Source organism: Numida meleagris, chromosome 5, assembly GCF_002078875.1.
Source record: "Numida meleagris isolate 19003 breed g44 Domestic line chromosome 5, NumMel1.0, whole genome shotgun sequence".
NCBI classification, from domain to species: Eukaryota; Metazoa; Chordata; class Aves; order Galliformes; family Numididae; genus Numida; species Numida meleagris.
In genome coordinates, this window is record NC_034413.1 from 20502664 (window position 1) to 20528573 (window position 25910).

Sequence of the window (25910 nt, forward strand, 5' to 3'; positions counted from 1 at the left end):
GAATCTCTGATGCAATTTCATCTGGGTGGTCTTAATCATAAAGTTGCTCTGAAATACAAGGGTAGATATTTCCCTGGGAAGTTGATACATTTTGTTTTAATGTTCAAACCTAAAAATATACTACAGAACGATACCAGAGAATACTATGCTTTCATAGCAGCATGGCTTGAAGATTTGAAAGGTCATCATGAGATTTTTTTTTTTAAGCATAGTAATAGATCAGTTCACAAAAGTCCTTCACCTGACAAACTGCAGAATTTCATGTGAAAACTTAGATCTTATCACAGTTATTTCTTCTCACCTAGCCTTCTAGATTGATGAGGTAGAATGAGTATCTGATGTTTTTGTTTATAAAACATTCATCTATCCAAGCGTGTATTTTGTCAATCTGAAAGTTCACTGCAATCATTCTTGTGTTTCAGGTAATGTGTTTCAGTTATTTACTCTAGTTAGAACTTTAAGGTAAAGGGCTCCATTCAGCCTCATACACTACTTTGTAGATTGGACAAAGCCTAAAAAGATGCCCTCAGCTTGCATTCTGTAACAGTGAATGTATCTGAATTTATTGTTTTCAGATATCATCTCCTAATATTCTTTTTTTCTTTTTTTTAACAGATTTGAAGAACTTGTGAAAAAGTTCAAAGTAGAATATCATGCTGGTGGCTCTACTCAAAATTCTGTCAAAGTGGCCCAGGTTTGTTACTTCTTAAAAATAACTAATTATGTGGAGTATTGAGTTTGAATTAACTTGATGTTCTGTATTGTGTACTGTGTCTAGAATGAGTGCTACTTAGTGTCTTCATGTGATTCTGTTTCCAAGAGTATATTTTCTGGTATATCACTATATTTTTCTGGTATATTTTCTGATTTATCATTTTTGAAATGATCTATCCTGAAGTTTTACTCTTCATTCTTTTCAAACACTTACTGTTATGGTTATTGCTATAATGTGCCTAAAAAAGGAGATGGAAGAGTTCTAAGAAAAATTGAGCCAGGGTCTTCTCACAGGTGAGCAACATAATGGCAAATAGCAAGGACAAGGTCCCAAACTGCAGTGAAGAATCCTCCAATGGTGAGAAAATAAAGCACAAAGAAAATGGTTAAACACATTGCCTAGAGAAGTTTTTGAATCTCAGTGCTTGGAGATTTCTATAAATGACCATGATTAGATCTGGTTGCCTCAGAACTCAGTTCAGGGCTGGCCCGACTTTAAGTGATGGGTTAGATTAGATGACCTGATAAGGTCTCTTTTAGCCTGCATCATTCTGTGATGCTAACCATATTTATTTTCTAGGAATTTGGAAGTTTGTCCATCAAAGATGAAAATGCAGAGCTTTTTTATACAGAGCTATTTTCTCTGGCTGAATCTGATGAACAATAATGATGAATTGATTTTGAGATATAGTTAGCTTTTTTTATAACTGAAACACGCCTTTGTCACAATGCTATTGAGAATATACTTCTGTATTTAGTTCTAGGTTGTGTGCTTGACGTACAATCTGTATAACTAAAAGTGTACAAACTGTACTCAAAACATTTTTGTTAATGAATCCTGGCTTATTAATCTCCGGCCTTCCTATATAACTAAGACTTACTACCAGGTAGCATTAAATGAACATTTTGACAAAATAATGCTATAATTTAACAAAGATTTATCCTCCATCAACAATAAAAAGAAAAAATTCATTATATTAATAGTGAAGTTGCTGCTTCTTTGTACAAAGTAGTTTCTACTTGTGTTATTTCAGAGTTGGACTTAAACTAACGAAGTTGTCTGGCATGTTTACAGCTGGTACTCTAGTTGACAGATGGGGTGGTTATGAAGAAAAGAAAGTGGTCATTAAATTATATTTCCAATATATCTGCAGCAACTGGCTTCCATGAGGAAAAAATGGTCATTCTTTTACTGATGTTTTCATGTTTTGGAAGCTCCATAAGTCTTGACAAAACATTTTTGGCAGAAATATTTTACAGTACAGATAAACATAAATTGCATGCTTTCATAATATATAGCATTGTAATTCTGAAGGGACAACACTTTTAAATTCAGACAGCTTTCAGAGATACTGTTTACTCATTATACCGTGGTCAGGCCAATTCAGCTTCTGATATTTAACTACACGTATATATTAGAAGACCTCAAACTAAGTCATAGGATTCATTGTGTGTCAGTATGACTGTTGCTTGTTGGGAATGGTATAGTGGTGAAACACTGATCTCTTCCATATCTGAGTAGAGGTCAACTTCTTGAAGGAAGTTCTGTAACAACGAGTTCAGAGTCATGAAATTCAGTTTCTGTTCCTACATACAGATTGCAGAGTATTAGAAGCAAATGCACACAGTAGAATCAGAATTACAAAACTTGGACCTGTTCTTGCATCTCTCCTGAAATGACTTATTTGACCTCAACTAACTTATTTATAAACTATCTTTAATTCCTAACTGCCTTTTAGAGTAGCTGTCAAGATGTTATTTAATAACTACACTATGAAGTGTACAGAACCTTTATAGTGTGAATTGGAGGAAAAAAAATTCAGATAATGAAATGTAGGGATTTCTATGTCTGTCCTCCATTTTTATGCTGATAAGTTTTTGTCAGTGAACTTTTCTCTCCACTTTGGTTATGAGTTGGGACCTCGTTCAGCTGCAGTTGCCATCTGGAATTGAATTTGTCTCCAGAAGGGTTGTCATCTCTTAGTTTTTGTTTCAACTAAGATTGAAACTTCAAACAGTTTTGTATGAATAACATAACATGACTAAGAGGCTTTAAAATGAGGGATAGGAGAGTGAGAGAGAGAGAAAAAAAAAAAAGGAATTCTGGAAATCTTAAAAGAAGATGTTATTCAGTAAGCTTTGGCAGAAGAAGAAATGTGAGGATAGGGGGAAAAAAAAATTAAGTGCAAACCAAAAATTAAAACTGGAATTTTTGCAGGAGTATTCACTGGAATATTGGAGAAGAGATAGGTGTGTAAATAATCTTAGATCTGTATAACTTAAATACGTATTTATTCAAAGTACCAGGAGAAAGCAGACTCATTCAGGAAGCCTTTCTTCTGGATTAGAAGTAGAGGGTCAATCAATTTTAAGTTCAGAGTGCTGAGGTAGCTGCACTCTCAAAGTTCACTGTAGGTTCTCTGCAAGAAGATACCCTAAGAATAAAACTCATATTAACTTCTCATCTTGTTTTACTTTATAGGGATACACTGGTAAAAATGTGCTTAAAAAAAAAAAAGTAAGATACAAACTCAAAATTTTGTTTGAAAGTTTATAAGTTGATGAGAATAAGGGCATGTTGAAGAAAGGCATCCTTGGAAAACTGACTGCAATGAAATATAATAATTTGAGAAGAATAGTGGGAAATGAACAAATAGCCTCTAAGGTCTCGCATCTGATTTTTTAAAAGTTCACTTTGGAACGGCAATAGAGTATTATTAAGTACTGTAGTAGGAGAATTAGACAGCAGTTAATAAAATGATTGGAATTAAAAAAAAAACAAAACAGGAGATTTCAGAAGCAAGTAATAAATGGGGTCAGTGAGTTATTTCAAATCATCTCCTGCTTTAAGGTCAGAAAAGCAGTGCTATGTTGAAACAAAATTACCCAAATGCAGAATGGCAAACTTAAAGTATTTAATCTGTTGCAAATGGAAAAATGACGCGGTCCGTAAGCATGCTTACATGCTGTGTGGTGGTTGTCCCCTCTGTTATACATTCTCATATTTTTTTGATAAGTCAACATTTCTCTGTCGTGTCTGTAAAGAGAGTGAAGATGACTCAAAGACTGTTCCTGAAATGGATAGGCCAACTTAAAAAAAAAAAAAAAGAAAGAAAGAAAGAAATCTTAGAGATACTGTATTTATCATGTACGAGAGATTTGAGATGGTAAGAAGATGGTAGGAATAAGAGCATTAAGAAGAAGATGATAGGAAGAAGCTCTGCATTATGAAGAAAACTAGGAAGAAAATGAGACTTAAATCATAGAAAATGATTTGGAGAACTAAAGATTTGAAGTGGCAGTTATAGTGGAAATTAAGATTTTAGAAGCATACAAAGAATTAACCAGTATTGCAGTCAGGCTGTGAAGAGTAGAATTACTTGGGTTTTTCTAGCAAGTTAACAGAAAAGAAAGATCTGAAGTGCAGCCTTGAAGGAAGTATTGGGCAAGTAAAGTACTGGGGGGAATCTTGATCTCTAAATTTCTTTAGAGAAAGAAATCAACAGAATCTTAATATTCTTTCAATACTGTCTTGCAGTAGAACAGAAGTTGAAGGTATAGTGTGCTGCAGAAGCAAACTCTGGTTGGAGAACACCGTGAGAATCAAAAAGCTGAATGTTCTCTGCCCAGGTGGACATTATGTGGACAGGGTATTTCAGCAGAGTTGAAGGGGAAAAAGGTCTGCATGTGGTAGGGAAAACAAAAAGGGTGATTTTGAAGTTGTTCTACTCTAAAGTGCTATGGAGAAGACATATATTTGCAAAAGTAATGCAGAAGCAGAGAGAAACGTACATCAGAAGGAAAGCTATGTTAAAGGAAAGAAAGGAGCCAATCAAGAATTAATCTGTTGCAAAAGAAGTCCAGAAGATAAATTAGAAATCGAGAGAATTGATATAAATGGATGAAAAATCCTGAAATATCACTCTTATTCTTTTTGTGTGTGTATTGTGTTGTATTGTATAAGTGGTTTTATACAACTATTAAAAAAAAAAAATCCCTGAAAATGATGAAAGGGAGTACCCAAGAAGTACACTAATAAAGCTATGGAGATAGGATGTTTATGTTCAAGTCTTCTGGGATGTCACTGTTGTTTGAACGTACGCTGATCTTGTGAAGAGAGAGGAAGTCAAAATGCATTTGGCTTGACCTAACTCATGTTAGGAATGAGGAGAGAAAAAGTGATTGATGTATTCCAGAAATGACAGTTACAGGCATAAAAATAAAAAGATAAAAGAAATGAGATTACAGTTCAGTCATTCCTTAATGAGTTTGAATTAACAGCAAGTTATGTCTTGGAAATATTAATTCATATGATGAGGGTAATACTGACAGAAAGAACTGAGGAAAATGGAAACAGAAATGTGTGAGGGGAAAGACAAAATGGTGTGAGAGAATAGGAAATAAGTAATCAGGAAGGAGAAAAAAGGTATAAAAAAAATATTGCTCTGATATTTACTGTCCCACCCTTGTTTCTTTCTTACCATTGCTTTCTATTGTCCACTTTCATCTGTAATTTACCAATTTTAAATTGCTTCATCTGGAAAAGAAAAGATGGTAAGCAGAACAGATTGGATACTTGTAAGGTCTTAAGGAAAATTTATCTTGAAATAAATCTTTTCTTTCAAAACTTTAGTACTGTGTAGAGAATTGTGCCAAGAATAGTGATGGACAATAAGGAATGAGGAGAGGGAAAGAGAGATAATGGTAGAGGGTTTTTCTGTGTGCAGTACAACATAGAATACAGTTGGAATCCAGATTATTAATTAAAATACAGGTAATGCATTTTGAGGGACTCTGTTATTGTTAGGCTTGTTTGATGGGAATTTTTTTATCTTGACCCACCATTTGGGAGTGTCAATAACTTCAAACATTCAAATATTAGAAGTTAAATAATCAGGCATTGATCACTAAACATTGCTTGCTAGTGGTTTGGAAAATGAAGACTACAGATGATAAACTAAATTGCAATAATTTCTGAAGTAGAAACTACTTTTTTTTTTTTTTTTGCTGTTTGTTTTGGTGATCTTTGCATTGGAATTATGCTTTTATACCCGCTCTTTGTTTTGCTTTCTGTTTAAAGTTCAAGTTATGTTGCACACTGAAGAACAGGGAGGAACTGGGATATCAAGTTGAAACTGCAGTTTGCTGCTACTCTGACCTTTACTTGTCTCATTAAATTTTGGCTTTATATCTAATATGATATGTGACATCTTGCTTTAATCTGAGCTCTTGCAATCCCTCCAAGTGATTGGATCCATTATATTAAATCTATAAAATATGCATACATGTAAGTGCACGCAGTTCATAAATAATGGATTGTTTTAGAGTTCTGCCAACAAACTAAATTCAGATTCGTGAATATGGTATTTTACTACTCATCAGCTTCTTTCTGTAATTTTAATTGAGACTATGTGCCTGTCTAGCAACAGACATTGATCTGGAAAGGAAAAAATCTGAATCTTTTCATAGGGATCCTGATTTTAAAGCATTTAAAACAGATAGCTTGCTTGTGTAGACAGGACATGTATTGCTGACCACACCATATTTGCATGATTTTTATCATTGTTTATTTTGACTTCGGTGTGCTGAGGTTAGAACTGCAATATGATGTAGTCTTTGAAGTTTTTTTTTTATCTTTCTAGCTCAAGTACTGTATTTCAAGTGTAACTTGATAGCATTTTATAACTTGGATTTTAAACAACAGAGCTTTGGCAACAGTCAGAGCACGTTTTCATTCTTGTTTTTCTGAGAGTGCATATAAAGAATGTCACATTGTTCATGCTCAGAATCGGTGCTCTTAGTTTATACTCAGTTTCTCAATAGCTTATGTTCATTCTAACAATTCTGCTGTTGCTGTGGTTCTAACTTAGCCATTGGAGAGAGCTGTTATTGTTTTATTACTAGTGAAGCCAGGTGAATTTGGGAGAATGTAGCTTGATACATTTCAATTTGAATTTGTAGGCCTGGCTGATAAGGGGAAGACTTAAAAATTTTTGGGAAACTTTCATATAGGCACTCTTAGGACTTCACTGTAATGTTTTTATAATACATAGCTCAGCAAATAATGATGATTTCATTTTTTTCTGCTTTGCCTCTCACTATCTAATTGTAACCTTTTTATTTTTTTTGTAGTTTGCAACATTTTTTTTAATAAAAAGGCCTAGATAATATTGATAGATGCATTAGTGTAAAAAAAAAAAAAAAAAAAGCTTGGTTTCAAACTACAGTATATTTTTATTTACTCGAAATGATGTGAATATTGGAATGACTGCCCAAATAAGTGATAATGCTAAGAAAAATCATATGATGCTGAATTATGTTGAACATTTGAGTCCCACTGTTTTCTGTGATTCAGGCAAGTATTGCACTTGCCCAGTATCAGCCTATATTTCAAGAGCTTTTAAATACATCCCTTTTATTTATTCTTTTTACTTGATCTGTTAATTGAAAGAGATTGAGCTTTTTAGGATTCTAATAAACTGATAGGCTTGATCATTTAATTTAGAAAAATGAACTGATTCATAGTTCATTTATAAAACCTGATATGTGCTGAATGTGTAGACAATTTTTAAATTTTTTACTAGTTGTTTTGTGAGTTATTGGCCAAACTTCGTTTTTATGGTAAATGTATATGTATTCTGGATCATGTTATATTTAATCCAAAAATAGTATTTAAAATTACAGATCTATCTATGAAAAATACTTGCAGACAGAACTTAGTTTTACAATACATTTATCTATGTATATATATATATAAAGTATCTTGTATACACTATCTTGTATAATGCATGTATTGTAAAATATATTCATCATCTATGAATGATAGAATCATAGAACCATTTGAGTTGGAAGGGACTTGTAAAGGTCATCTAGCCCAACTCCCCTGCAGTGAACAGGGACACCTACAGCTTGATCATGTTGCTTGGAGCCCTGTCCAGCCTGACACTGAATGTCCCTTGGGACGGGGTGGTCACCATCACTCTGGGCAACCTGTTCCAGTGCTTCGCTGCCCTTGTTATAAAGAATCTTTTTCTATACCTATCCAGTCTAAATCTCCCTCTTTTAGTTAGAAATCATTTCCCTTTGTCCTATCGCAACAGACCGTGCTGAAGAGCCAGTAGCTTCTTCTCAACTGCTTGTCTGCTTAAAATGAAGTTTGTATGTATTTGCAGGGTAGTACCCTTGGCTAAACATACCTTACTGTGTGTAATCCACAGAGTTCATTGCAGTTAATTCTTCAATGTTACAGTATTTAGTGATTCTCCTCGCTTTCTTATCATTCTATATAATTGTAATGAATTTAATCTTCTCCGTGCTTGTGAAAATTTTCTACATATGTAATTGGATTGAGGCACATAGCAGAAGGAAAGATTTTACTCAATAGCTCAAGATGTATTGAATGTGCATAACTGGCATAGAAGTAATAGAAAACTTATCAGGGGAGGCACCCCTAGCTCCTTCCCAATTTTGAGGCTGATGTAACTTTGCAGGACCCATCATTATTTTGTGGAACCCATCATGCTGTCAGCTAGAAGTGTTCTCTGTTCTGCTTATTGTGTGCTGAAATTCACTTACGTCACAAATGCGTTTCTCCAAAAACAGTTTCTGGAATAGTGAGGTGTGCTCTGTGCTTTCTGAACCATTTGGGTTAGAATCTTAAATTCCTCAGGGAATTTGTTTTGGGCTCGCTCTCTATATTCCTTAAGCAACTTCATTACATCCCTCTACTCTGATGGGCTTGGTGGCCCCAGCAAACATGTGTTTTCAATATTTTAAATAGCTCAGTCCAACTTCCAAGGAAAAGTAAGAAAAAGCACTCAACCATTTTCTGTTTGGTGTGGTTTAATAAGCTTAGGATATATCTCATCATCTCAGCCAGAAAACAACCTTGTGACATGCATTCCCTACCCTGCCAGCACAAGCATGGTGTTGCTGTGTCCCATGGTAGACACACGTGCCCAGTGTGGCTCCTGTCACATACCAGCTTCTCAAACCTATTTAATGCAATGGGAGAAAAAAACAAAGCTAAACTTTTCTTATATATACCTTGTTAAAATTTCTGCTGGTGGCCAGTAGAATGAACCTCTGAAGAATTTATCCCCAGTGCTGTGGCATGAGCGAGACTTAGTGGAGGAATAACAAAACAAACCTAAGTGCTGTCGGAAACAGCTGCTGGGGTAAGTATGTCTCTCTGGACATCTAACAGTAGCTCTTCCTGCTATTTCAAAGACAGTGTCCCATTGTTAGTGCCATGATGGACAGTGTCCCGTGCCAGTGACACCAATTTCCTAATTGTTTTTTTTCCTCTCAAGGGCACTCTGTCATTAATGTACACTTCCAAATTAGTCGATGTCAAACACTGCCTGTGTTTTGGACAGAACAGCCTGTCCTCTTCAGTATTATAATGCTGGAAAGTTTGGGACTTTCTCTTGTAATGCTTCACTTGATTGGCACACATCAGAAATTCTGTAATACTTATGCGAGCTACTGCCTTGCAAACATTAGGAAAAATTGCTAGATCTTTAACTCCACTGTTTAACCCGACAACCTCAAATTCTTTCTCTCAGAGCTACACTGAACAGTTTTTAAAAGCAACCAAACCATGTTATCATATCATAGAATCATAGAATGGCCTGGGTTGAAAAGGACCTCAAAGATCATCTGGTTTCAACCCCCCTGCCGTGGGCAGGTTCACCAACCACTAGACCAGGCTGCCCAGAGCCACATCCAGCCTTGCCTTGAATGCCTCCAGGGAAGGGGCATCCACAACCTCTCTTGACAACCAGTTCCAGTATCTCGCCACCCTCTGAGTAAAGAAAATTATCTCTAAAACCTTTTCCCTGACCAGCAGCATCAATAGGATTATAGGAAGAACATCGTAAAAACAAGACACTTTTAAAGTCGCAACATAGAGTTGTACAATCACATCACCTCCGCAGTCCACTGTGAGATTTCAGTTCTCCCTTTTTCATTGCGTTTGAGTGAACTTTCAAGTGTGCAGGTGGCCTCTGTTCACTCCTTCAAAATGGTATATTATCTACATGATTAAAAAACTGCTTCTGTAGTTATCAAACATCAGTCACCCATGTGAATAAGAAGACACCATACATATGGTAGCAGTTGACTCCTGGGAATGAAGTTCAGCTGCCTGCTTCTTTACTCCCTGTCTGCGTAGCTATGTTAGCACTGTGTTTTGGAGCTATAAATTTTTTTTCATTTTTTTCAAAGACAAAGGAATTTGGGCTCTATGCTTAAGTGCTGAGTGAGTATACTCAAAATTAACTGTTTGGTTTTCTTCTTTTCTGAGCCAATACCACCTTTAACCATTCTGTATTTGAGAATAAGATAAATTACTACATTCCGTAATTGATGTTCATCCTGAAAACAAGCATGTTTTCAAGCACAACAACTGGTTGAGATTTAACCTGAAGAAATAAAAGCAGGACATAACAGTGACCCATGTTTAGGGTACCTGGCTTAAGAGGTGCTGTCCTGGGATCCCTCAACCTTTATGTACTTTTGAGCGACAAGGGGACTTCCTCAGAACCTTTCACTGGATGAGGCTGTACATGCCATGACGGACTGATTCCACTGATGGTTAAATGACACGTACTTGATTTCTTCCCATTACTTGGCTCTGGAAGGAGAACTACTGCTTGATTTGGAATTCTCAGAAGAGAGAGTAAATCCCTGCGCATCACAGATATTAATTTGGCATGCCACTCAAGTCTTGGAAGCTTGGGAGCTGTTTTATCCTTAGCTGCTCTGTAAGTTACATAACTACATCTTTAGCAATTAACTAACGTTAAGTGATGTGATACAATGGGGAGTTAATTGCCCTGGAAATTTGAAATGCCAAATTATAGGGGTTTCTTGCACATCTCTAGAATATTTTTCTATTGAAAATGTTGGTTTTTCCCAAAAAAAGGACACTGAAAATCTTATTTAGGGACTCTGTGTGGGTATTATAACCTACTATTCCTGGACACCTAGTGCTTTACTCAAGAAGGTTATTAATGTAACTGTCTTGCATATCTACTAGATATTTTCTTGGGCTTGTTGCCTAAAACCATTCTGTTCTTTCAATAATGTTTGTACTTTGGAGTTCTGAATTTAACTTTGCTACCTTGCTTTGTAGCTATATAGTAAATCAGTATATTTATCTCTTACCTCTGTATTTGATGGAGGTGATGATTTATCAGAATAGAAATTTAATATGGGAATTTACGTAGTCTTTTTAAGCATGAAAAGCAAGAAGGACTGCTGATCTGATCAGTTTGTGAGGAGGTACAGTAGCGTTGCTTGTTTTGAGCATACTTTCAAAGGAATATGTAGGACTGCCTTATGAGTCAGTGCGGTAGACAGCATGTTTCTCTGACTTGTTTTCATTTCATTTTTTCTTTTTCCTTGAAGACAGCTTTGCAGATCTCACTCTGAGTCTGAGATGAGCTGGTTTTTTTGTTTTGTTTTTTTTTCTGGCATCTGCATTCATCTTGTGTGGAAGAAGATTGTACATGACAGAAGGTTCTGTGCAACTCTAGATTAATTTTGTAGTCTACAGTATATTATTATTAAAGAAGGAAATGTGTTGATAGGAATGCTTAATATTTTTTAACTCATTGTTCCCGTTCTGAAAATACCTTGTGTACAAGTCAAGACTACAGTCGGTCTGATTGATAAACAAAGCTAACTTTTATGTGGCTTCAGCAGTTCTCACCTGTGATCTAGAGGTGGGTCAGCTTGTTCTGTAAGAGCTGCAGAATTGCTGCAACCTGCAAACTGAAATATTGAGAGAGTAGGTGCTAGTTTATTTTAATTTATTGGGCTGTCAGCTGCAGCATCTCAGTAGATGCGTAATGAGCAACTCAATTGTTCCTGCAGCGAGGGCAGGGGTTCCTGGGAATGAGATCGGTAGGCTGCTGTTAAAACAGCATTGAGCTCTCCCATGGCAGTTTGTTCCTGCACATGAGTCACAGCTCTGCCTAGATGAGAGCCCTGCAAAGCAGTTCTTCCTCTCTGGAGGGTATGTGTTACAGAAACCTGCCCAGATAACCCTCATGCTGTTCAACCACGTAAGGGCCCCTGCCGTGTGTAAGAAGGAGTTTGTCTCAGATTAATCTCTACAGTTTCTGAGTGTTGCTCATGGTAATTTCCAGGTAGTCCAAAATTCAACATTATTCTAATTATAGCAATTGAAAAATGTGTTTCTCCAAATTAATTTTACTAGCATTTGTCGTATGTGAAATACAAATATTTTAAAAACATTGTTATATGGATTACATTTTAAAATTGCTGTGAAAAATTGCTAAATACTGCTGCTAATAACAACCACTGGTCCCTGTTTTTTATAAATGAGATCGAGTGGTGATGCATCTGATTAATGAGATCTAGAACTTCTAGTATTGCCTATTCGAGTTACCATGATTTTTTCAACTATTACTCCAAAACTTAATTCAATTGAAATACTCAAAATACCAAAACGCTAGTGCCACAAGAATACGCTTATGATGTAATTATACCTTAGAGTAAACAAATTAATATTTTTATTTTTTTAACAAGCTTTTCTGTGACCTTCTGAACTGGACAACTTCACGATTTTTCCATCATTATTGATTGAGAGAGAGCTTAATATTGAACTTTGCAGTAGAATTCTCAGAGACTGTGTGCCTTGTTTATACACAAGGCACATATGTGCTCTATGTTCTAGAGTGTTAGCATGATGCGGGACTGCTAGGTAACAAAATAAGGGCAAGTAGGCAGGAATGTAAAGGAGATTTTCTCATTTCTGGTATGGGTGGATGAGGATTTTAGGTATGGCAAATATAATTTTTCAGAAGCACCAACATGATTTTAAAAACTGTAGCAATGACAGTTTTTAAATTTACATACATAATGTAAATATGAGTTTCACGCTGGTGATGCTGCTGTGAAGTAGACAAAGTGTGATTTTTTGTGTGTGTGTGGCAATCTAACTGTGCTAGAATTTCAGGCTAGATGACTCAAGGCTGCCCTGCTAAAAATACAGCAAGTTTCTGTTTTAAAATATGAACTGTACATGCAATATATATATATATGCAAATAAAAAACAGTGAACTTCTGAGTGTGACACATTTTGGATGACTTAAAAAACATGCTTTTTTTGAACTATGACATGCCACACAAAGGTTTAAAGATCAAGAGTACTGAGGTGCTTAGGTATTTAAAAAAGATGTCCTGAAATTGATCTTAAGAAGCTACCTGCTCAAGGGACCCCTGTGTCAACAGTACATGTTTTTTTAGGAAAAAAAAATAAAAATAAGAAAGCTCAGTGCAGCACATTGTGAGGCAGCACAGACTTGACATCCAGGCCTCATTTAGGAAATTATTCCATGTAAGGTAGGTTTGAGAATCAATTTAAGATTAATTATTAAGTTCCAAAGCAGCTTCACTTACTAAATGACGAATGGCATAGCATGCTTTATTAAAAATATTGAATTACAGAAACTGTGTTCCAAGGCAAGCAAGCAAGACACATCAGATAATTTTTTTAATTGCAACATGATGGAGTGAGATGGTGTTTTGGGTTCTTGGTTTCTCTCATAAATCTTTTCATCCCTTCTTGGAATAATATTGAGGAATTATTTTTTTTAGCCCTGTCAGAGCAATTTTTAATTATTCTTTCATTGTTACAGAAAATACTGGGGGGAAGAGGAGGGTGGAATTTGGCCATCATCTGCCCTGTGTTCCTGTCATGGTTTTATCATTTTTCCAGCATCATGAGTTCTATTTAGTATACTATTCTGAGGGCAGCTGAAAGCAGGATTTTGACTACCAAAAATCAGGTGGTCTGTTCGGTCAAAAAATTGGGTACAAAAACTGTTCTTAACTCATGCTCTCAAATGCTGTGTGACCACTGAAGGTGAACTTCTCTTTTACAGTGTTTCTGGCATAACAAGAAAGGACCTCTTCCCCTTTCTACAGTCTCTTTTGTTGTTGGTTCTTTTTCTTTTTTTTTTCCTTCTGTGAGCATTCAAAATACAGAGTGTTCCCAGTTTCTAAAGCTATCTTTTAAAATGGTATAGGTGCAGAAGATTCAGTAAGAAGTTGAAAAAATCCTCACCCTTCACTTCTGTTGTTTGTAGGGCTTTTTTAATGTTTGTGCTTGCTAGTTTGGAAACCTTTTGATGTTAGACAACTCCATGCATTTTCTTCTTCGTCACCAGATCTCTACAAGTGTTTGCTTTGCATTTACTCTATAGAATAAACTCCCTGTACTCTTGTGGGTCTTCAGTCTTCCCTTGTTCTACAGTTTTCTTGTTGCTTTTCCTGTTTTTCCCCATTCTGAAATAGGGGGGAGTTACTCCAGGTTATTCTCAGATTGTTCTTTTTTCTTCACAGTTATCTTAGGTAAGAATAGTTGGTTGCTCTTTGAGCAGTACTTAGTGTTTCATGAATGCAGAATTTCCTAGGTACTGCTTGCTTTCCCAGGTTTCTTGACTCTCCATACTTATGGAAGAAGCACCTCATAGTGGTGTTTAAAAAAAAAAAAAAAACAATTTGAAAGTGTTCTAGTGTTCCACTATGTTACATACTATTGCGCTTGAATTGTGGACTTCTACATCTCTTCTAAGGAGATGAGCAGTGACATTTTTCTGGTAACACACAATTGCAACATACAATTGTAGTCAGTTTTCAAATAGAAAGGAAGATGAAAATGAAAAACACTTAATGATTATCTTTCTGTATGATAACTTCATGTGTGAGGAATTTGTCAGAAAAACACATTGAAGGACAATTCCAAAACTGTCTATACTCTGCTGTTACTGCGTATCTTTTTCACTTGGCCTTCCTGGTAGGTTGAATTTGGTAGGTGCTTGTAAGCATTTGTTTGAATGCAGCTGTTATTAGGTGTGTAGTCAGAAGAGTAGTGAAAGAAAAGATGGAGAGAGTCTTTCCACAGTTGTGTTGGTCACTAGGCCCGAAGCTCAGAGAGCCAAATGTTGCTACTACCAGTAGCAGTGATACCAAACTTTCTTTGGTAATTATATTGATGTTTGTTTCACAGTCAGTCTTGTACGGAGCATTTCAGACCTCTCTTTTCTTCTCTCTGATAGCTAGAGTTCACATGAAACCTTGAGGGACTATCAAATGTTGCCAGTATGGAGACATGAAATAATTGTACATTTCCTTCAAGTCAGTGCAGAGAGCATCACCTAAAAGCTTCCAAGAAATGTGAACCTAAATGAAAAGGATTATACGGGGGCTGGATTTGATCCATGTAGGAATGATACCGGTAGAAAGATGAAACCTTTGCTAGAAGTTAGTTCTTAAAATATTGCACTTTGTTAAAAGTGATATGCAGCTTAGGATCTTTTTCAGTCTAGGTAAAAGCTTCTAAAAATGGCTTTTTATTTGACTAGAAGTCAATGCTAATGTTCTTACACATACAAGTCTTACTTCTGGGATTGCATGCTAACAACAGCATGCCTGGAAAATACCCAGGGCTTGAAATGATGCTGTCTGGTCCAGGATACGACAACTTCAGATTGTCATGAAAGCTTCATTTTCAAACTACAGTTGCTCTCCATTACATACTGAAACTGGCTTCAGAGCATAGCACTAAATTCCAAAGCCCTCCATCTGCTGACTGCGCTACCTAGGGGACTGCTTCTCCTTTAGTAGTAAAGATCTTTCACAACCACTGTCCTCTTCAGAAGCAGGAGAGCTATTAAAAGTAAAAGCTGCATAATTTTGTGAAGAAATAGTCAAATGTGCAGATAGAAGTAATAATTTATAGTTACGAACTCTTACACATCGTAACAGGTGACAAATAAGTGAAGTTTCTGCAAAGCAATATATTTTATGAGCATTTTGTATCATTTCTGATCATGGCCTAGATTTTTCTTGATGATCAGCTCACAGAAACTTTGAAGGGAAATGAGTGACCTCAGATCTCGCTGCTTTCTGAAACACCTGTAAACTTTTGACATTAACAATAAATCCAGAATGGATAGAAGAATGTGTGATTTGTACTGACTGATTTATTTTGTATGGATACACTTTGGTTACATGCAACCACAAATACTTGAAAAGAAAAATTATTTTCATGTAGAACACTCTGCCAGAGGGGAACTCTGATTTTTCCCAGGTTGGCACTAGTCTTCAGGGTCTGAAGTAGTTGCCTTGCTTTTGCCCAAGGCCTTTGTTCAAAATGGAATCAAAAATGAGAACAAGACAAATACCTTCTGATTCCCTCTCCCTTCCAATCCCCTTGGAATGTATCAGCATCTGATAGAAATTGCTGCTTCTAAGAGCACAGACTGTCAGCATGTGGACAGCCTTCATTGATAAAGGCATGTTATGTAATCTTGCTGTTCTGAATCAGTCAGTGCTGTCTTTTGGCCTTCATGTGTTAGGTGGAGGTGTATTACATAGAGCTTTGTAATGAGTACATTAATTGTTTAGTCAAATATTTTAAGTATATTTCAATTAAATACATTTCTATGAAATTGTAGATGCATCTAGAAAGAAGATAGAGCCAAATGGTCCACATTATAGATTTTCATTGCAAGGCCTTCACCAATTGTGCTTCAAAAAAAATCTAAGCTGCCTGAAGTCACACATACGCGTGCGCATGCACACACACATACATATATACACACGTATAACTACTCACCTAATTACTGCTAGCAGTTACACTCAGGTTTAATTTGCAGAGAAGGTATTTATTAAGTAGTGAGATGAAAGAAAGAAGCTGTGTGCTCTTTAGCTCTCATGAATAGTGGCAGAATAGGAGAAAACAGTATGCAAAAATGATAACCCATTATTATACCTTTTGTGTTTATTTGCTTCAGCTCTTATTATTATGCTGTTTCGGATTTCAGAGTTCTGTGATCCTTTTTTACTCTTCCATTTTCATGTATGCTGATTCCTTTTCAGTACCTATTTATGATAACGCCTATTTCATTGCTTGCTTTTTATGAAGTAAAATAATACAAAGATCTTGAATAACTGTAGATTTAAGTGTAAAGGAAGATAAACATAGTAAAGAGTTTCAGACAAGACTGAAAGACAACTGAGGGGAATATATATGTATGTATACCTTTACAAGTATTTAGCTGTACATTTGGGCTAGTAGATTTAAAAAAAACACTTCGAAAATAGGGTATCCTTGGTAAAATGCTGTCAGGAAGTTGTTTCTTACCTCTCTTCTCTTTAGTGTTTCTTTCTGTGTAATTCTACACTTTGTATATCAGTAAATCACGTTGCATATTCACTCATCAATTTCTGTTTAAAAGGCTGAGGGGGAGGAGGAGTAGATGAGAAAAATGAATTTCTACTGATAGAAATAACACCTTTCAAACAACACTTACTGTAACTTCATTGTGAGAAATATGAATACTTACAGTTGGGATACGCCCATGACAGTGCACATTTTCTCAAAAACATTCTTGGGCTTGGCATTTCTCTTAAGTAGGTATAACATCATTGACTGATTTAAATCATGATGCTAGAACATTAATCAATGTGGTAGCTTAACTTTCATATACTCATTGGTTAGGATTGCTTAGGTAAGGGAGTGAGGTGGTTCCATAATTAGGTTTAAACCTATTGTTATTGGCCTTTTCAAAAACATTGGAAATACAATAGAAGGTCTTGAGACCACTTTTTCAGACCATTTGCATGGTGGACCTGTTTGTCATGTTGTGGCTCAGTGTTGTAGCAGTTTCACTGTTGTGACTGATCTTTTCCATGGTATATTCTGCGTTACTTGGACACTGTGCAATTAAAGTGAGGCTTCCAGCTAGGCTGGCTTTGCTTTTGTTGGTAAATTCAAAGCTTTTGAGACCTGTTCTGAGTTATTTTTTGTAGCTCATTTTCTGTGCGTGAATAACTTGAAAACTCTCTTCTGTATGACAAAGTCATTTAGGTATCTCTATTAAACCTCTAATTTAAGAGGTATTTGAAGAAGATTGTATGGGTAAGATGGATTTATGATGATGATTCTGGATTACAGGAAGTCATTGTTACCAGCAATTCTTAAATTTCCACTGGGTTCGATATTATAAACATAAAAAATAACTTTTCAGGTTGCAGGGAGTTCTATTATGTCAGTACTATAAGTGCTCGTTGTTATCTCAGTAAACAGAAAATCACTGTTTTTTATGTATGTGTTGTAATATTAAATGAGTTGTTGAGTACCTGCTATCAATTCTTCCAATTTCTGTGAATTTCTGGAGGTATCACCTTACTCTTCATAAAAGCAATATTTTGAGATTGTAGTTGAGATAAAAATCAATAAGCTGTAAAGCTCCATGCTAAAGTGGGAGTTACCTTGATCAGATACAAATGCAGGATGGATGAATATTTAAATACTCTATTTTTTATATTGTGGACTATCATTAAAAGGAGCATGGCCAGCAGGTCATGGGAGGTGATCCTCTGCCTCTACTCTGCCCTGGTCAGGCCTCACCTGGAGTACTGTATCCAGTTCTGGGCTCCCAGGTACAAAAAAGACAGGGATCTCCTAGGGAGAGTCCAGCGAGGGACCACAAAGATGACAAAGGGCCTGGAGCATCTCCCCTGTGAGTAAAGGCTGAGCAACCTGGGTCTGTTCAGCCTTGAGAAAAGAAGACTGAGAGGTGATCTTATTAATGTTTATAAATATCTTAAGTGTGGGAGTCAGAGGCATGGCCAACCTCTTTTCAACAGTCTGTGGGGACAGGACAAGGGGAAATGGCCATAAACTGGAGCATAGGAAGTTCTGCACCAACATGCGAATGAACTTCTTCACAGTGAGGGTGATGGAGCATTGGAACAGGCTGCCCAGGGAGGTTGTGGAGTCTCCTTCTCTGGAGATGTTCAAGACCCGCCTGGACACCTACCTGTGCAACCTGGTCTAGGGAGCCTGCTTTAGCAATGGGGTTGGACTCAATGATCTCTAGAGATCCCTTCCAACCCCTACAATTCTGTGATTCAGTGATTTTTCTAGTAATGAAATATGAAGTTAAGTTTATTTCAGAAGTCCTTTTAAGGCATTTTTGGGTACCTTTTAAGGTAACTTTTATCTTGTTAATTTAGGCAATACAGGGATGTAATTTCAAAGTTGGGAACTGACAAGTAGAGGGTTTAGGTCATATGGGGTAACTGTTCCTCTATTGCTCTTCTCTCTGCATTTCTCAGTTTTCCATCAATGTAAAATACTGTACTTTCCAACACGGGTGTGAGAATCATAAATGTATTCCAATTTCAAAGTACATTGTGTTGATATTTACTAGAGGAAGACTATTATCCCTATGGATTTGAAGAAGAAAATACAGAGGAGAAGCTTTCCATTTCACGCTGTCATAAAATGATGCTTTCCTGGTGTTTTGTGACTGTTCCTACTCTCAGCTATATCTTTGTCAGCAAATGCTCTTTCTTCCCTATGAAACTCTGAAAGATTTCAAGAGATTTCCTTTACCAGTGGAGCCAGATATGACAAGGGAAGAAAGAAACTCGAATGAGGCTAAACAATAGTCAATACCAGGAATACTGAAGTAGTCACTGGGGTATGGAAAGCCTATATTCAGAGTGTGGTTTGGTATTTGTCCACAGCCTTGTTAGGTGATGTGCTGCAAAGCTATTAGGTTTGTTTGAGTCTTTTTGATGAGAAAGTGTGTCTTCATTGCAAACAATCTTCCCTGGCAAAAATCTGGCAGAAAGGGATCCTTTTCTGCACTGTGCTTTCGTTTCGGAGAGACATTACTTCTAAAATGCGAAATCTTCAGTGGAAACTAAATGAAATTCCTAATCTGCTGCATTCGTGACCCACTTCCTTCTTCAATTTAAAGCTGAATGTAAAGGGATATTGCCTTAAAAATGAGGAACAATTTATAATGAATTTTGTGGAACTTGAGTTAACTTGTAGCAGTAATTGGATGCCAAAAATTTATGTGGACACCAAGACTGAGGTACCTAGTGAGGTATGGTGCTGCAGTTGGAAACATATCTAATTAGTACTGGAATTTAATATAAATCCAGCAGAGAGGCTTCATGAGCAAGGGAATATAAAAATTTCACTTTAGTTTACATAGTGTTATTGTCCATCAGTTGGAAAATCAAGTGTTTGCAGCATTTATTTCCTTTCAGTACATGAAAAATGTATTGAGTTAAACAAAGGTCTAGTATGATGTTACCTATAATTATTTGTTACTCATGTTTATACTTCTATCAAACTAGTCATAAATAGTTGATATTAGTTCAAACACGTGTTGCTTGTCTCAAAATTGACTTGCTGTTAGAAATAGAAGTTGCTTTACAATAGCCTGTTTTTCATTCTTCATAAAAAGAAATTAGAAGCACCTGTGTGTATGCTGTTCTTCTTGAAATTGTATGTACTGTTCAGAATGTTTAAAAAAATAACGAAACCATTTATAATAATTGATTCATATTTTGTAAAAGTATGCAAAATGAAGCTTGATAAGTGGGATGGGCTTTTGTAGGGTAATCTCACACTTCATTGTGCTTTTTGGAACATCCATCCTGCAAAAGGAACGTCTTAAATTAGTATTGTGGATACTTGAGAGTATACAGAAATACTGCTTAGATGTTCACAGAAATTGCATTCTGTTGGTTTTTTACACTTCATGCATACCAAGTCAAAAGTGTAATATCTAAATATGCTACAAGGGATTATTGAAACTGTACAGTTATTTCCTAGCTAAAATTTCACATTGTCTGCTAGTCTCCTTAATAAAATGAAGTGCTTAAAAATGTATGCAAAATCCATGAGGAAGTTTAAACTGTAGTTTGTTTCCAACTTTTCAAGTAATTCCCATCTGGCTGTGAGTTCTATTGTAATTAGAAAAGGCCATAACAATTTTTGGTTTTATTTAAGACATAGAATAAGATGTCTGATTTTTCAGAAGTGCTGTGTATCAGCAACTCTGAAGTATTTCAAATTCTAGCCAGAAGCACAATGTAATTGATATTTATATTATTGGGTACAGCAGCTCATAATTTTCTCCTTGCTTGTTCATTTGTCTTTTATTTATTATTTACATTTTTTTCTTAATCAATTTTGCTAATGTAGTAAAAACATGGAAATGTTATTGTATGATTAGCAATTTTCCACCATATTAATCCAACATTACATTATACTGTTCGGTTACCATAATGGCTGCAGACGTGGTAATAAGAGAGAGTTATTAATGTGTGCTGATACTTAATAATTTCTTAATTGCAAGATGAAGAAATATTATAAGTTACCGTAACCAGCTGCATTACTGGCAAGAATTTCAAGATTGTAGAATCTAAGCCACAAAAATATAAGGATATCTTTTGAATGGAACACAGTCTCCATCATCTTGAAAATATTTTGAGTTTTTCGTTTGTTTTCAGGAATTGTGTAATTACCCATAGGATGTTTTTCTCTATATTAAACTTAATATGAATATTGACAACTAGGGGAAGACTCCCAGATTTAGTGCACATTTAACAGTGCATATTAGATGTCTATACAGCGCACTTCTTATTAGGAAGATGAATAGTCTGTGATATCTAGCTGGGGAAAGGATGTAAAGTCATGGAGTTATCTTTGCCATAACATACTATACTGAAGTAACCGCAATACAAACTAATAATTGTATGTTAACAGAAATACAGATTCTGCTTTAATGACTCACTACATTTAATATATGTGTATAATAGATGACGCATCAAACTCCATATATTTAGTGGACTCTTATTGTCAGTAAATCACCTGAGAATTGTTGGTAGAGAAAGATGGAAGTTAGAAATCCAAATGGAGCTTATGTCCTTCTTGAAGATGGTGAGTGCAGGGATGGACTGGATTGTCTGTGTGTGTATAAAGATGCTACACAAGTTTATTGAAGGTTTGGGGTTTTTTTTAATTGCCCTATAAAAGCTATTGAGTTACCCTTTAATATGTCACAAAATTGCATTTCCGGTTACATTTTAACAGTTTTAAAGATAACATGAAAAGTTTTTGGAAGGCAATAGAAAAAGGAAAAAATCATAGTGGGAGAAACAAGTGCATTGTCAAAACTGTCACATTGTAGCCAAATATAAGATAAAGATACAATATGCACTAGAAAGTTTGTTGACAGAAGTGCTTAATTCAGCAATAGATGGAAAGACACTGTAGAGGTAGAAAAATAAATAACTCTCTAGGCTAAAAATTGCACATAAGGGAATAATCTGTTTATTAGTCATAAAATTGATATTTGAAGCTCAGTAAACATTCATTGTGCATTCCCCAGTGTCTTAGGATCTTATCTGTAATGCACAAAGGCTCTCCTATTGCCACTCAGTATTGCAAGAGTTCTTCTGAGCATGATAAAGTTGGTGAAATCTTCAAGTTGATTTCAACTTTGCAGGAGTCTGTTTAGATTCTTCCTTTTCTCCATTCTCTTGGAATCTCATCAAACTTTGCTTATTTCTACTTGCATAATCTCACGGTGTAGTATTAATTAACTGATGCTTCCATTTTTCCTTTGTACATTCGCAGCTCTGGAAACAATCTGTTCTCTAGCGTTACGTTTAAGTTTTTGTGCTGGATTGATTTTTGCTTCAGTTATTCTGCCTTTCGATTTGGAATATTGCTTTCTGAAAAAGAGAACAGTGAGTGTATTACTGTCAGCCTTATTTGTGCTGCCTTAGGTGTAAATTGTCCAGCAGGAAATGCACGGAATTTTCCTCCTACCCTTTTCAAATCAACAATTTGGTTTATGAGGTAGTGTTAATGACATATTAGAGAAATTTCCTCTAAAGGTTCCACTAGAATGACTTGCCTTTTATTGCCCAATAAAAACAGTGAGGCTTCTATCAGGATTCTAACAACCGAGATTTTTGCATAATATAACTGTCACTTGACGCCAGAATTTATGAACACGAGGGCAGTCCTGTAATAAGTAAAGGATGAGCTTTCACTAATTTTGCATCTGCTACAATTAAGAGGGAGATTTAGATTCACTTTATGTAACTTGTAAAACTGATTCTGTGAATGAAGCTGAAATGTTTAGACTACTTTATTACATTTTTAAATAGCGTAAGGGAATGACATTTTCAGTGCTTGTTACTCTAAATATATATATTATTCTCTGTGGTTAATTTGGGTTTTTTTTCTAGCAAAAGTGTTGAGTTTTGTTCAATTATTCTGTGTAAAACTCGGTGAAAACTCACTGAAACGCAAATTTTCTTTTCAGAAAGGAACAGTGGTAGACTATAAGAATGTAGCAGGTATTAGCATTGCTTTCAGCACTGGAACACATTTGTTTGCTAATTTTCAGTTCCCAAATAGATAAATTTCTTCCATCTTGCTCCGTATATTATGGAAAAAAAAAAACTGCTGCATTTTATTTTAAGGAATACATTGCAATTACCGTGAAGGGATTATTACCGTGAAGGTTACATTAGAAATTCTGTGATGAAATTGGACAATCTGGAATCATACACCAAAAAATATTTTCTGCTTTCAAGTAAATGAATTTTGTAGTACAGGTAGAGTGGGACTTGCAGGCCTTTTCTTTTTGTATTGTCTAATTTCTATTGTTTGTACTCTGGAAAAACCTGCTGAAATAGGATACTACTTCAACTTTTCCTATAGTTACGTATTATATCCAGATCTACTTTTGGTGAAGTGGCTTAAAGCAACAGCACTGAGATTTGATGTTTAGATGCTGTACTGTGTTAGGATCTTGCAAAGATTAATACTCTAATTAAAAGTTTTGTGTTTCAGTAATGCAGTTATGTTCCCAATTTACAGCTTTGTTTTGCCCTTCTACATAGCTAACTTCACATCTCTTGGTGTTATATTCTAGCTGCAAAACCCAAAGCTCTTAGAGAAAGAGGTGAGCTGTCCTAGCAGAACCAATACGAAGGCACACTGTGAAATTGGGAGTTGTGTCATCTTCAAATTTGGTCTGGCCCTCACCACCCCTTTCAGGCATTCTTTTCTTCTGAAAAGTGAAATATTGAGTGCTGTTTGTATTTTAATCTCTGTCAAAGGTAACTATTGATAAATTTCTGATGTTTTTCTTCATACATGTGCATTTTCTATTTTCACCTAATAATTTATCAATACTTCTGGATATTAGAGGAAAAAGTTGATCTGTCTTATGAAGTACTATAAAAAAAATTAACAAGAGATATACTAACTTAAATAGTTTTATAACTGTATACATAATTTTCACCTTAGTATTTACATCCTGTGTCATGAGTGACAACGTGGAAAATTTTTGGATAATCACACAAGTGTTCTGTTTCTTTTTTGGTGGTCTGGTGGTTGTTGTACCCTGTTATATTGTTACATGTGGGAGGGCCCCTTCTCTCGGATCTTGTAGACAAGAAACTGAGGACAATTAAAAATAGATTTTTCCTCCTTATGCTGAAGAATAACACTGGAAGTCCATCATAAGGTGTAGATAAAAGTACATTATATATGTTAATTGTCTGAAAACTTTTTTTACTCTTCTGTCTCCTTTGCCTCTGTGAGTACCTAAAAATCTGTTTGTAAACTAAATCAAATTGACCAGAAGAATGGTAATATTTTCTTCTACTTTTTGTATTTCCCACACATCCAGGTATTGTGTAAACATACGGAGACCAATTCCAGTTTTTCCTTATACAGGTTTTATTCAGATATTTCTCAAACAACTTAAATGCTTCATCACTTAAGGCCACTTCGTTGGGCTTTTATGGATGGCCTTGCTTACCCGTGCTGTAAGTTTCTTCTCTCACATCTCACAGTATTTTGGGGTTTTCTTGAGATGTGATCACACATATTAACAAGCAGGCCAATTGCTTCCTTGAAATTTCTTCCCAGTCCAGCACCCAGCTCTTTGGACTTCGGGAAATCTCTGAATTTATCCCTTACATAGTTTATTACAAAATCTTTGATCATCTGCTCTGTTCTTTATCTTCAGACCCATTGTGAGTAGTTGCTGGAATAGGGAGTAGCTTTAACTTACCAAGTGTTTGGTAGGATTTTTCTCAATGGTAACTCTTGCATTGAAATAATCTTAGCTTTTCTTTGAGTACCTCACTCACCTGCCTCTTGTTTAATTTTCTAATGCTGCCAGTGACAGAGGAGTATCACTGTTATGAGTTGCTTTTAAATTTACAGTTCCATCCTGAGAATTACTGTATGACCGTCTTAGGATAGTTCCTGGAGAGAACCATACAAAATCTCTCCTCCGACAACGACTCATTCCGTTTCCTATTTGATGTCATTTATTTCTGATTGTTTCTCCTCTGCTTTTTCTATATTGCATTTGTGTTGTACTCTGCACGGTTGGTGGTCATTTGTCATCTCATCCATATTGATTTCCTTGGCTACATCAAACAGCTCTCAGTCTGTTCTGCCACAAGGAGAAGCTGAACAAAATACATGCTGTAACTACATTCATTTGTCCTGAGATGAAAAATAATTTCATACTCTAAGCAGTGAACCACATCAATTATAGAATTCTTATCTTTTCTCTAAGTGTTCTGTATTAATAAAAGGAATATCAAATCTGATAGCTCTAATAGCCAATCGCCACCTTTTAAATTACAGGTATGTAATCTTTCCTTTGAACAAATCCATACAGCCATCAGAACAATAGTGGTGTGTGAATTACAGCTTTTGCAGGAAATCAAGCCGGGAGTATGCAAGTCTCTGTTGTTTCTTTCTGTATTCATCTTTGCAATAACAATGCCTCTGCTCATTTTCACAAACCTTAATTGTCATTCAGAGTATCCCATTTGAGTTCAATTATACGCTCTTATGGGGAAGGAGCCCTGTTAATGTTTATCTGTAAAGCACTGTGTTCATTTATAGCACTCTGTAAGTAGCGATCAATTTTCTTTTATACTACGCGTTCTGGTTTGAGCTAAATCCATTTTAGCAGGCAGTAATTTTTCAACACCAATTTTTCTCAGTATGTGTGTTTATTGGTACTTCAGTAAAAACTGACAGCGGAATGGAGTTTTTACTTGATTTTTATCAATTTTGTTTTTTAACTAACGTTTTCAAAAGCAATAAAATTACATACTATTTGAGAGTATTGCTTTCAGGTCAGGGTAAATCTTATTCAATTTTTTGAAAATATGTTTTTCAAGTCTCAATTAAAAAAAATAATCGTGTATCAGTTTGTGCATACAGGGAAGCTGTCTGATTTTCCATCTTCTGAGAGGTCCATGAAGGCATATATCATACATCAAAGTGATTGAGT

At 35.7% G+C, this 25910-nt stretch overlaps 1 protein-coding gene across 3 annotated transcripts in view; it reads left to right on the plus strand.

Annotated features, from left to right (window-relative positions):
- The window catches only part of ADK (adenosine kinase), a 279987-nt gene that overhangs the window by 76877 nt on the left and 177200 nt on the right, over positions 1-25910 (plus strand). For all 3 annotated transcript variants that reach the window (XM_021398210.1, XM_021398209.1, XM_021398211.1), the window contains exon 4: positions 616-694. In XM_021398210.1, the coding sequence (XP_021253885.1) occupies positions 616-694 (79 nt within the window). The remainder of the gene's footprint in view (positions 1-615; positions 695-25910) is intronic.